Here is a 13,674-nt window from a genome sequence, read left to right on the forward strand (position 1 = left end):
AGATATCTCCAGGAGAGTACTTTTTATAACTGTACTTTAGATTGCTCCTGTGTATCTGAGGAATCACCAGAGGTCATCGGAGGAGGGATCACTTGCTCTCTCCTCTGACCCTTCCCCTCCAAATGAAAGGAGAGTTGCCTCCGGAGAAGCTTTCCACCTTCAATTTCATTAGGGAGATAGCTAAGTCCATACCATTTAATTTGGAGATGGGATGATGAGCACAAGGCCAAGACATTAGATATCCTTTAGTTTGACCACAGTGGAAGACACCCTCTTTGTAAAGAAAGACAATAAGTTAATAGAGTCCAGGGGATGCAAGAGGCTTTAGTTTTCATTTCATGGTGGTGAAATCCTCTCACAGAAGAGCCAAGAACTTCAAGACTTACTCTTTGGAGGCTCAGAACTTGGAGTCTTTTGGGAAGAGGTTTGGCACTCCCTTGGTAGTTTGGGATGGTTTCTATGGGCACCCAACTCCCAATGATGCAAGATGCTCTCTTGATTTAAAGCAGGGATGTCAAAGTCCCTCCTCGAGGGCCACAATCCAGTTGGGTTTTCAAGATTTCCCCAATGAATGTGCATGAGATCTATTAGCATACAATGAAAAGCAGTGCATGCAAATAGATCTCATGCATATTCATTGGGGAAATCCTGAAAATCCAACTGGATTGCGGCCCTCAAGGGAATTTAACACCCCTGATTTAAAGGATGCCTTTACCCACATATTTCCTGTGATTAGGATATATCTGTATATGAGATTCTAAGTAGAAAAGTAGTACCAGTCCAGTCTTTTGCTATTGCACCTTTCATAGTCGCCCATGATTTTCACAAAATGTCTAGCTTAAAACAAAATGGAGAAAATATTTCTTCAATCATTGTGTAGTTAAACTCCTGGAATTTGTTGCCAGAGAATGTGGTGAAAGCAGTTAGCTTAGCAGGGATTCAAAGAGGTTTGCATAATTTTCTAAAAGAAAGGATGGACTTGGGGAAATTCACTGCTTACTTCTAGGATAAACAGCATACACTCTGTTTTATTATTTTGTGATCTTGCCAGGTATTTGTGACATGGATTGGCCACTGTTGGAAACAGGATATTGGACTTGATTGACCTTTGGTCTGTCCCTGTATGGCAGCTTGTTTCTTATGGAAAATTGTAATATTTTCTAACCATCACTCAGATTGAAGGGGCCCCTCTTGCATCATGGCCTTCAGTCCATATGTTCACCTTTCATTACTCAAAATCCACATGATAAAGGGAAAACAAAAATTGCTGCCAATTTCAAAATCACAACATAGAACTTGTATAAAGAAGTGGCCAATAAATCTTCACATAGCTCTTACATAGATTCACTGACACATTTCAAAACAGTGCTCAGGCCAAACGCCGGAATGCAACCGGACATTTAAAGGCTGAGTCTACCAGAGAGAACACGCCAGAAATGAAAAATAAGGTAGAGTCTCTATGGGCCAAAATTCCGGGAACAAATGGAACGGAAACGAAGATCGGCATCTACTACTGACCCCCAGGGCAGTCCGAAGAGACCGATGGAGTAATGACGGACAAAATTAAACGCAACTGCAAGGGAGGCAACTCAGTTATCATGTGTGACTTCAATTATCCAGCGATAGATTGGAACCTAGGCACTTCTGGCTGCAGTAGGGAGACCAAGTTCCTGGATGTTGTAGGCAATTGCTTCCTGGAACAACTTGTCAAGGAAAATATGAGAGGAAATGCAATTCTGGACTTAATCCTAAATGGACTACGAGGACCAGCGCTAGGTGTAGAAGTAGAAAGGGACGCTGGGAAGCAGTGATCACAATATGATCCACTTTAGCCTGGGCACAGGAGCAAAACATCGATCCAGAACGACGGCCACAGCACTGAACTTCCGAAAAGGGAATTACGAAGGGATGAGACTCATGGTGGGGAAGAAGATTAAGAAGAGGATAAGCAATGTAGAAACGCTAGAGCAAGCATGGTCGCTCTTTAAGGACACAGTCATCGAGGCACAAAATCTATATATACTGCGTATCAACAAGGAATCCAAGACGAAAAAGAACAAGGAACCGGCGTGGCTCACTGTAGCAGTGAAGGAAGCGATCAGAGACAAGAAGACTTTGTTTAAGGAATGGAAAAGGTAAAAAATGGATGAAAACTGGAAAAAGCACAAACAAGATCAAAGCAGGTGTCACAAGGTGGTAAGAGGGGCCAAGAGAGACGATGAGGAAAAAAATATCCAAGGAGGCAAAAAACTTCAAGCCATTTTTTTGATATATTAAAGGAGAAACGACCTGCGAAGGAAGCGCAGGATGACCATGGAATAAAGAGAGTGCTAAAGGAGGACAAAGCCATCGCCGACAAACTAAACACATTTTTTGCATCTATTAACCGAGGAGGATACATACAACATACCGGAAGCCGACAGGCTATACGTAGGAAACAAAGACGGGAAACTGACAAGAGTTGACGGTCAGTCTAGAATAGGTATGCAGGCAGATTGATAGGCTTAAAAATGATAAATCCCTGGGACTGGATAGCATCCATCTGAGGGTAATCATGGAACTGAAAGGGGTTATAGCTGAATTGTTTCATCTAATAGCCAATCTGTCGATTAAATCAGGAAGGATTCTGGAAGACTGGAAAGTGGCCAATGTTATGCCGATCTTCAAGAAAGGTTCGAGGGGAGATCCGGGAAACTACACACCAGTGAATCTGACCTCGGTACCAGGAAAGATGATAGAGGCGCTAATAAAGGACCACATCATTGATCACCTGGACGGACACGATCTGATGAGGACCAGCCAGCATGGCTTCAGCAAAGAAAGATCTTCCTTGACGAACTTGCTGCACTTCTTCGAGGGAGTAAACAGGCAGATAGACAAGGGTGACCCGGTTGACATTGTATATCTGGATTTTCAGAAGGCTTTTGACAAGGTCCCGCATGAATGACTACTTTGAAAAAATGTGAGCCATGGAATCGAGGGTGAAATACTCACATGGATTCAAAACTGGTTGGTGGATAGGAAACAGAGAGTGGGGATAAATGGACAATACTCGGACTGGAAAAGCGTCATGAATGGAGTGCCACAGGGTTCGGTGCTTGGGCCCGTGCTCTTCAACATATTTATAAACGACCTGGAAATTGGTACGATGAGTGAGGTGATTAAATTTGCGGATGATATGAAGTTATTCAGAGTAGTGAAGACGCAGAAGGATTGCGAAGAACTGCAACGTGACATAAACACGCTCGAGAAATGGGCCGTGACATGGCAAATGAGGTTTAATGTGGATAAGTGTAAGGTGATGTATGTTGGTAACAAAAATCTTATACATGAATACAGGATGCTAGGAATAATTAAGAATGGGATCACGAACAGATCGGAGAAGGTTATTATGCACAGTACCGGACCATGGTACGACCCCAGCTCTGGTTGCCGTACATGAAGAAGGACACGGTACTACTTGAAAGGGTCTAGAGAAGAGCGACTAAAATGGTTAAGGGGCTGGAGGAGTTGCCGTACAGTGAGAGATTGGAGAAACTGGGCCTCTTCTCCCTTGAAAAGAGGAGACAGAGGGGACATGATCAAAACATTCAAGATAATGAAGGGAATAGACAGTAGATAAAGACAGGTTGTTCACCCTCTCCAAGGTAGGGAGAACGAGAGGGCACTCTCTAAAGTTAAAAGGGGATAGATTCCGTACAAATGTAAGGAAGTTCTTCTTCACCCAGAGAGTGGTAGAAAACTGGAATGCTCTTCTGGAGGCTGTTATAGGGGAAAACACCCTCCAGGGATTCAAGACAAGGTTAGACAAGTTCCTGCTGAACCAGAATGTACGCAGGTAAGGCTAGACTCAGGGCACTGGTCTTTGACCTAGGGGCCGCCGTGGGGTCTGACCCAGCAGTAGCAAGTCTTATGTTATCACTCTGTAATCATTGCAACTGTTTTATGGTTTCATATTTTATAAATTGCATTTAAAACTTTAGAAAATTCAAAAGAAAATAATCGCTTATCTGAAAATGTGCTCAATATAATTAGACTCTGGGCTATGTGAAGATTTATTGGCCACTTCTTTATACAAGTTCACTTTTCATTATTGCCTAGGGCAAGATTCCTACACGATAGCTGGTTGGGTCAGACAGACCTGTAGGATTTATTTGTGGTCCAGAATCCTTCTTGCCTTCCCTTGGCTCTCTTGTTTCTGTTCCAGGCTATGTTTAAAAAAAGAAAAACACAAACTTCCATACCCACACACTATTTATTTTTACTTTGTCCTTGCTTATTGCAGGCATCAGCTTTCTCCCCCTTTAAAATGAAAAAAAAAAAAAAAGACAGCCTGTTAGGGATTTCCGTTAGATTGTTAGAATACTGATATTGTGCTTGGTCTCAGAGAAAGTGAAGTTACCTGTAGCAGGTGTACTCCAAGAACAGGATGAATAGTCTCACTACCTTGCCTATTTTCCCTTGAAGTCAAATCCTGTCACCTATTGTGGTAGACGGAGCTGGTCTGTGCATCCAAAGGCTTCTGGAATAACAGTGGGGAACACTTGCCATGTTGGACTCCATTGGATGATGTCATGCATCAGTAAGAATATTCATTCTGCTGGCCTCGGAGAGCACCTGCTTCAGGTGGGTAACTTCACTATCTTGTCGGTGATCTATGCAACACACTCTTAAATCTAATGCCAAGAAGGAGATTTTAGATTTGGCTCACACCTTTTTCAGTAGTAGCTGAAGGTAAGTTATATTCAGATACAGCAGGTGTTTCTTTGTGTCTTTCAGCAGTTCACAATCTAAGTTTTAGATCTGATATCCCACAATATACAATAGGTCAATTTAGTTTTGAATTACTTAATAAAAGTATACAACAAGGCAACAGAAAGTTAAGTGACATGCACAAGACCACATAGGTTCTAATCTCCCTGCTTGTTCGACCAGCAGATGTTGTTTGTAGGCAGCAACTTGGTCTTTCACGCACTCAGCAAAGTACAGATAGAAAATACTAATTTTAAAAAATCCTTGTAGATAGACAAAGGGCTTCCTGACCAGCAGCAGGTGCGATAGTTAGCAGAGAAGATATGCTCAGCATAGCTGTGCGATCTCAGGCGGCAAGGAGTGGATTGCTTGTATATTGTGAGGTGGTTTAAAAGCGAGAGCTGTGAACACATTGACTAACTCTGTGACTAGATTAGAAAAATGAGGGTAAAATGTGTCGAGAGTGTGAGAAACAGTGGCGGCTCCCTGGGCTGCTGTGCGTTCTCACAAATCTTCACACCCTTTTGTCTTTCCTGAATTTAGTCTCAAGTTTGCAACTGTGATTGAGCATTCTGCGTCTAAAGAGGGAAGAAGTTGAGACTGTGGACGTGACTTGCCTTAGTGGTGCAAGCGTGTGAAGATTTGATAGAAATTGAAAATGATATTCTTGGAGTGCAGCAAAGCTGGGAATTCCTGATGTATCAGGGACTGGGCTCAGGAGAGCTGCTGGGGAGGGTGTGACTGGAGCCAGGACACTCAATGAGGGTAACGTTTGGATGGAGAACACCATTGTCAATGCTCATAAAATGGTGTTCTCCATCCAAACGTTACCCTCATTGAGTGTCCTGGCACCAGTCACACCCTCTTTAGACGCAGAATGCTCAATCACAGTGTATTAGATCAAAGGTGGGTACTAAGTGTAGTTTATTTGAAATTCAGCATGGTTTTTGAGGATATACCACATAAGTATCTCAAATACGCTGAGCAGACTGTGGACCAGATTAGAAACTAGTTGAATGAGGGACAATGAGACTGCTTGAGTACCTGAATAAATGCATGTAAACCATTTTGAGCTCCCCTGGGAGAACAGTATAGAAAATTGAATAAAAATAATGGTAAATGAAATTTAGTCTTGAGGAAAGAAAGGTGTTGAGTGGCATTTAAACAACTGAACTATATTAATGCATGAGAAGCAAAATTACCCCCCCCCCTCCGATATTCAGCCCACTACTCAAAGAACAGGCTGAATGTTACCACTATCTGAATAACTACCCAGGTAGTGCCACAGTGATTAAAATGGGATTAAGTGCAATTAAAATGAATTGTGATTAATTGCCCAATTAAACAGCAGCAGTATTAAAATGATATGAAAGAAGAACAAAAATCAGACTTTTGTACTAAAGGCAAAAATTCAGCCACAAACTGGTCCTGTTAAAAGATGGGCAAGTATAACATTTACAGCAAAAGCAATCTGTAGTGGTAAGGTATGTACTGGTTCTTCCATAGAAATATCTCAGTCATCGCTTGACATGTTTGGGCAGTAGAAACCGTCTGCTTCAGAGGTAAAGTCCACCTTTAAAACAATTGCTTGAGTGATAACATTGGCTAGACTCATTCTGAAGGAATTATAACATGCTTTGGTTATCCAGTATGGTAAAACTAAAATCAAGACTGGGATTGTCTCTCTCCCTCTGCCATTCAGCTGCTTTTCCAGCTCTGCACCCAGCACTAGGCTGGCCTGAATTTGTGGTTTTCAGTTTTTCATGTTCATTTAAGAACATGGTCTTTATATGACATTGTAATACGAGACATTCATCCTCAGCACCCTGAGCTTGTGGGTTCAAACCCACACTGCTCCCTATGACCCTGGGCAACTCCCTTAATCCTCCACTGCCCCAGGTATATAAGATAGACTGTGACCCCACTGGGACAGATAGAGGAAATGCTTGAAGTACCTGTATGTAAATCACTTTTAAGTGTGGTTGTAATACTACAAAAAGGCAGTATACAAGTCCCAATCCTTTCTCTTGATGTCATAATGCCTCATTCCACCAATAAGAGCCAACATCAGCAGTGATGTCACAATGGCTTCATTATTCTATACTTGGCTCACATAAGAGCTGCCCTCCAGTATCCAACAATGGCCAACCCAGGTCCCAAGTACCAGACAGAAACCCAAAGAGTAGCAACATTCCAGAGCTGAGATTGTGATATCATAATGCTTCATTCCACCAATGCCTAAGCACCAAACTCCTCAGTGATGTCACAATGGCTCGATTGTCCTATACTTGGCTCACATAAGAACTGCAATACTGGGACAGACTGAAGGTCCATCAAGCCCAGTGTCCTATTTCCAACAGTGGCCAACCCAGGTCCCAAGTACCAGGCAGAAACCCAAAGAGTAGTAACATTCCAGAGCTGAGATTCTGATGTCATAATGCCTCATTCCACCAATGTCTTTAAGAGCCAAACTCCTCAGTGATGTCACAATGGCTCGATTGTCCTCTGCTTGCTCACATAAGAACATAAGAGCTGCCATACTGGGACAGAATGAAGCTCCATCAAGCCCAGTGTCCTGTTTCCAACAGTGGCCAACCTAGGTCCCAAGTACCAGGCTGAAACCCAAAGAGTAGCAACATTTCAGAGCTGAGATTGTGATGTCATAATGCCTAGCATCTTCCCTCGCTTCTCTTGCCCCCACTGGGCCTGTCACTCACCACCCTGGGCTGTGACTGCGGCGTGGAGTGAATCCTTGAATAGTGTCCCATTGCCTTTGACTCACTTGCTGTCAGCAGGGCTTAGTGAGGCTGGGGACCCTGTTCACAGCAGCTTTCAAGTGCTCTTGCCTTGCTGTTCTACTTCTGCTTCCCCCTCTTCCTTCCAAATTCCACTACTCTATACAGATACCTAGTTTGCCTAGTGGTAGGTCTGACCATAGGCAGCGAAATGCTTTTTTGTTTTTTTTGGTGGGGTGGGGAGGGGGGCCCAGACCCCACCCCCACCCCCACCCCCCTTGGTAATAGTACTAATTGTAAATGCCATTTCTTCCATTCTTCATATATACTCAATATAATCTTATTAACGACAATGGTAACCACATAATTAAACTACACAAAGCACACTGTATGCAGAAATTTTTTTTAATTAACTATCATTTATAGTCTGCTTTTTTCCAGAGAGGTCAAGGCAATTTAACAAATAGAAATAAAACAAAAAATGGAAAATAAGATAATATAATTTTATTGTACTATTACATCTTTCAATTAGCTTTCAGAGGCCAAAACCTCCTTCCTCAGGTTAGTAATGGTATCCTGTCCGGACCTGAAAAAGGGGATTTTGGTCTCTGAAAGTTAGTCACTAATACTCGTATATTAAAATGAGTCCAATAGAAAGATCACCTTATTTCCATTTTCTATTTATAAATGTTTATCAACACAGCTACAATACTACTTTACCCTAAAGGAAAAATTATTTTATTTTTTTTACCTTTGTCTTCTCTGGTTTCTGTTTTCCTCTTTCCTCATCTTCTCTTTCCTCTCTTTCTTCCATTCAGCAGGCACATCTCCAAATACTGGCTCCGAGTCTCTTCTAGCCCCAGCCATCTGCTCTCTCTTCTCCCTGTCCTTGTAGTCTTTCATTTCCCCGTCCCTTCTCGCTTCCCTCTTGCGCTCTCCCTCATGGTCCAGCATTCTTCTTTTCTTCCCTCACTCTTATTGTCTGGCATCACTCCCTTCTGCTTCTAGATTCAATATCTCCCTTTTTCTCCCCTCTCCATCTTCTGTGTATCTCCCCCTTCCTCTCATCCACACCCATATCCAACATCTCTCTGTCTCCTTCCCTTGTGCTCTGGCCAGTGGCGTACCAAGGGGGGGGGGCAGTCCTCCCCGGGTGCATGCCCCAAGGGGGGTGCATAGCTGGCCACCCACCGGGGAATAGGCTGCCGCCGGGGAAAGGCTTCCCCTGCCATCATCAGGAACAAGCCGGCCGAGTTCTACCTTCTTTTCTTCCCTGCAGGGCCGACCAACTCTCACCGCCCGACGTCAATTCTGACATCAGAGAGGATGTTCTGGGCCAGCCAATTGCTGCCTGGCTTTAGAATTGACGTCGGGCAGCAAAGAGTTGGTCGGCCCTGCGGGGAAGAAAAGCAGGGCGAACTCGGAGCTGGCCTGTTCCCGATGGCAGTGGCAGCCTATTCCCCAGCGGCGGTGGCAGCATTTTCCCAATAGCGGTGGCATAGGGGAGGGGAGGGAGAAAGAAAGAAACGGGGGACGACAACAGGGAGACAGAAAGAAAGGGGGCAGGGTGAAACAAAGAAAAAATGGGATACAGAGAGAGAGAGAGAAAGACAGAGAGAAAGAAACGGCATGGAGAGAGAAAAAGAAGGGGGCAGGGTGAAACAAAGAAAGAAATGGGGCACGAAGAGAGAGAGAGAAAAGGGGGCAGGAAGAAAGAAATAAAAATTTGGGGGAGGAAATGAGGTCTGGAGGAGAGGAAGCATACAGGAGGCTTGAAGAAGGGAAGAAATATTGGATGCACAGTCAGAAGAATAAAGTGCAACCTAGAGACTGATGAAATTACCAAACAAAGGTAGGAAAAATGTGTCCGTTTTGAGAATTTATATATGCTGTCTATATTTTGCACTATGGTCCCCTTTTACTAAACTGCAATAGCGGTTTTTAGCGCAGGGAGCCTATGAGCGTTGAGAGCAGCGTGGGGCATTCAGCGCAGTTCCCTGCGCTAAAAACCGCTATCGCGGTTTAGTAAAAAGGGAGGGGGTATATTTGTCTATTTTTGTATAGTTGTTACTGAGGTGACATTGCATAAAGTCATCTGCCTTGACCTCTTTGAAAACCCGCGGAATATAAATGATAATTAACATTTTCTCTGCGTACAGTGTGCTTTGTGTTTTTAAAATTTTATTGTTGGTAGATCATTTTGACTTGGCCATGAAGGTAGGGGGGGAGGGAGGAAGGGGAGCTGCTGAAAGACATCTAGTAATCCTTGCAGGCTTGACTGCAGGGAATTATTTTTGTCAAATCATGTTTTGTTATGTGACTGACATTATTTAGACTTTAATTTCTATGAATGAATAGGATGAAAATGATATAAAATTACTTGCTTGTTTTTATGTGCGTGCGCTGAAGGAAAGTGGAGAGAGTGTGGGCTGAGGACGCTGAAGAGAAATGAAGAGAGAGTGGGGAGAAGACGCTGATTTATAAATTGACAATTGTACAGAATATTGTTTCTTTTTCTACTTTAATATAATAAGTTCAATATAAAACAATTCAAGGCTTGTGTGGATGAAATCAGGTGGTTTGCAGGGATGGGAACCGAGCTTACGGGGATTAGTCCAATAAATTGGTATTTTCTTATTTCTCATTATTTGTTTTATTTTTATTTGTTAATTTGTAAAGTGGTTATTATTATGTATCAGTTTTTTCAAATTTACATCTACTATCTTTATATTTTGCACAGTATTAGAGGGAATGGATTACTGTTTTTGTGATGTTGTAGTGTTGCATTGTATGCAGAGTCTGGTTTCTTGGCGGTTCAGTTTAACTTTTGTCTACATATTTCTATTTTTAGTTTGTGATTATTCCATATTGGGTGAGGGTGTATCTGTCTGTGTGTATGAAAGGGGCATGGCTTTCTGATAGCATTGACTTTACAGGATCAATTGACTGTACAGGATCTGGCTTGTTTAGTTTTACAATGTATGTGTTGGTGTTCTAGTGCTCACTGCAGTGTTTAAGATGCTGCCTTTTCGTAGGTACACTCTTGTTGTGCGATATGTGGATTGTTACTAAAAATCATATTTTTCATATAGATGGGGGGGGTGTCAAAAAATGATGGGCCCCGGGTGTCACATATGCTAGGTACGCCACTGGCCCTGGGTCCAACATCTCTCTTTCTACTCCGCCCCATACATCATCTCTCCTTTCTCCCCTCCGTCATCTTATCCAATATTTCCCCCTTGCACCATCTCCCCTTCCTCCTTCTACCATCTTATACACTATGTCTCCCTCTGTCCCCCCTGCACCATCTCTTCCTTCTTCCCCTGCATCCTCTAATCCAATATTTCTCCCTTCCTCCCCTCTACCCTCTTATCCAATATTTCTTCCTCTCCCTTCCATGTCCAACATTGTCTCCATCTCCACTCCACTGATGTTTCTTCCTTTTCCTTAGCTCCCTTCTTCATCCCAATTACAGCATCTCTACAACTCTCCTCTTGCTCTTCAGTAGGTCAGCGGCAGCCAGCAATAATTCTCACATGCTGCTTGCCACTAATCCAGAAGCCTCCCCTCTGCTGTGGATAAACAGGAAACTGGTTGGAGGGGACTTCGCAGAGAGTTAGCGGCAGGCAGTATGTGAGAATTGCTGCCACTGACCCATTGAAGAGAGCACCCTGCAGCCACAATTATTTTGGAGGGCCTTGCCCTCCTCCCCCTCCTGCTCCAACATCTATGGGTCTGATTCTGCATGGGTTGCTGTATTTCTCCTCAACTTAAACCTGTCCCTCCATCCCCTGTGAGTGCCTCTTTTTAACCCAGCTAAAATATTGCATTCTTTAAAAGTCCAGCTTTAGTGGCCTGGCTGAAAGTAGATCCACTGATTGTGTGCTCTGGGTAAGAAGAGTGACTGAGTTTAGGTTGCTCACACCAATAGCAAAGGCAAAGGCTACGGGTGGACTCAAGAGACGGAGAGTTAAGAGAGCAGTATTTGGGGGCAAGGAGAAGCAGCTCTAGAAAGTGTCGCTACACATTCCCAATGAAGGGTGAGCTATTCTAAATTACCTCTTATCTGCGCACAAATGATATCCAGCTGCTGCCACATTTTATGCCCGTGTGGAAGAAATGCCACTCTCATGGATCAAGGCTATGGGTGTATCGCAGGGGAGTTCAGAAAAGTAAAAAGACCCCCCACCCCCAGGAAGAGGATGTTGCTAAAGACTAAAAGCTTGTTAAGCCACACCCCTCCCCCACCCATTTTTTTCTACCTGACATCAAAGGAACCACTTAAATACAGTTTAACAATATATATATATATAGAATTTATTTACATTTACCTAAAAGTGCTGGATCTCTTCTGCCTGCTAAAGATTTTATGTACATAAGGCCAAGTGTCTTTACTCCAATACACCTGCATGAAGAATTTTTTAAAAATTCTATACAGAACATTTGTTTAAGTTAGATTTCTGTTTGTGTCCTTGAAACAATGAACACTTCCACACAACATGGACACAGTTGAATCTCACAGAATAGTTTCTAGCAGGGGACGGAGGGCAGAGCACGCATCTCTCCGGCTACGCCTGGACTCTTGCCACCCAGAAGCCTCTGCTCCTCCACACCTGTAGCCACTGCCAACTCGGTTCCACACATTCTTCTGCTCAGAGGCACCATCTGGGCCACTTTTTTTTCACCAGTTTGAATTGGATAGAATGGAAATGGTGGGCTTTTCTGGTGCTATGTTCTTAGAGAGTCAGAGGTATGGCTTGGACTTTGTCAATCAGAAGAGCAGGTTTCTGAAGACATTGATTGGATTCAAGGCTTAAATAATATAAACATGTAATTAATGTGTTGGCAGAAATCAGACTGAAGTTGTGAACACAATGGCTCTGGCTTGCTGAAAAGCCAAATGGCCATTCGTGTTACTAGTGCTGCAGACTGGAACTGGAATCAGAGAATCCCCCCACCCCCTATCTTCCCCTGATGACACATCATAGAGCCTTCCAGAAAGAATGATTACTGCTGCTGTGAAAGCCCTTCTCACTATCTTCACCGAGGCCGTGCCCAGTGCAGACGGAGCTTCAAAGAGGACAGCATGGTTCTGTTCAATCCATTCTTTTGAATATTGCCAAGACATTTCCCGTCTCTCCTCTCACCTGACACCATCAAATGTAGGGAGCAGGCCATGAAACTCCAGCTGAAAGAAAGCCTTGTAATGCCTCCGTGTCACAGCAGATTAACCTGTCACTGTCGGGAGCTCTTTCTGCTCTCAACACTCTGCTTCTGACACCATAAAGACATCTGTATCTTGCTTGCTGAGTTCAGCTACTGCAGCTGCCAGCTGGGCCAGGTTTCCGCTGGGGAAATGCTGAGCCTCCCAGAGGTTCAGGATGACTGCGGTCGGGCTGGGCTTTGAGGCAAAGAAACTTAAATGGCTGCCGAGAAAAACAGACAGAGTTACAAGGCAGAGTAGATGAGAGATACATAAGGGACATTTATCTGCTCTTCCTGACCTTATTCTTGAAAGAGATTGTATGGTCTTGGGTCCTCGTACAATGGGAGATAGTGCAGGTTAACTCAATGCCAGAAAACAAGATTGTGAAGAAAGGGGTGGGGGGGGGGGGCGCGACTTATTGAGCACGTTATCTTGTTGCAAGCATATGCCCCAAAGCACATTTTGCTGTAGCCATGTCTTGAGCGTTTCTCTTGCACATAGGACTTCTGAATCTAAAGCTTCAGTATGGTAGAGAAAGCATCATGAAAAAACCAAAGCAGAATGGGGGTTATAAGCCTCATCACTTCAAGATTGGGGAGTTGTTTTCTGGCATTGCTTTTAATTTCCTGCATCTCTGACAACCCACTGATTTGATTGCTCCATTTTCTGTGGGAGTTTAGCATCTTTCTTTCTTGACTGATTTTTGTACTTTTAAATGTTCCATGCAAATGAATTTTTGTTCAAATGCCTTTCATATAAGGGGCTCAATCTTCATAGCTACAGTCTGAATATAAGTCCTGCTCCTACTTGTCCAAGTGAGAAAAATACTGCTTATAAATAAAACTGTAAAAAGTAAGATCAAGTGGTCCGTTCCCATCATGGCCAGTTTTGTGACCTTTTCCCATCAGTAAACGAGGACACATTATTTCTCCTGCCATTTTGGTTTTCTTAGCCCTGCACAGTGAAAAAACGAGCTACTTC

At 43.4% G+C, this 13,674-nt stretch overlaps 1 protein-coding gene across 4 annotated transcripts in view; it reads right to left on the reverse strand.

Moving 5' to 3' along the window:
- Positions 1 to 11,773: 11,773 nt before the first annotated feature.
- The window catches only part of UNC5A (unc-5 netrin receptor A), a 64,217-nt gene continuing 62,316 nt past the window's right edge, over positions 11,774 to 13,674 (reverse strand). For all 4 annotated transcript variants that reach the window (XM_033927362.1, XM_033927363.1, XM_033927360.1 and 1 more), the window contains one exon: positions 11,774 to 12,913. In XM_033927362.1, coding sequence (XP_033783253.1) covers positions 12,748 to 12,913 — 166 coding nt within the window. In that variant the 3' untranslated portion in view covers positions 11,774 to 12,747. The remainder of the gene's footprint in view (positions 12,914 to 13,674) is intronic.

The sequence above is a fragment of the Geotrypetes seraphini genome, chromosome 18 (genome assembly GCF_902459505.1).
Source record: "Geotrypetes seraphini chromosome 18, aGeoSer1.1, whole genome shotgun sequence".
NCBI classification, from domain to species: Eukaryota; Metazoa; Chordata; class Amphibia; order Gymnophiona; family Dermophiidae; genus Geotrypetes; species Geotrypetes seraphini.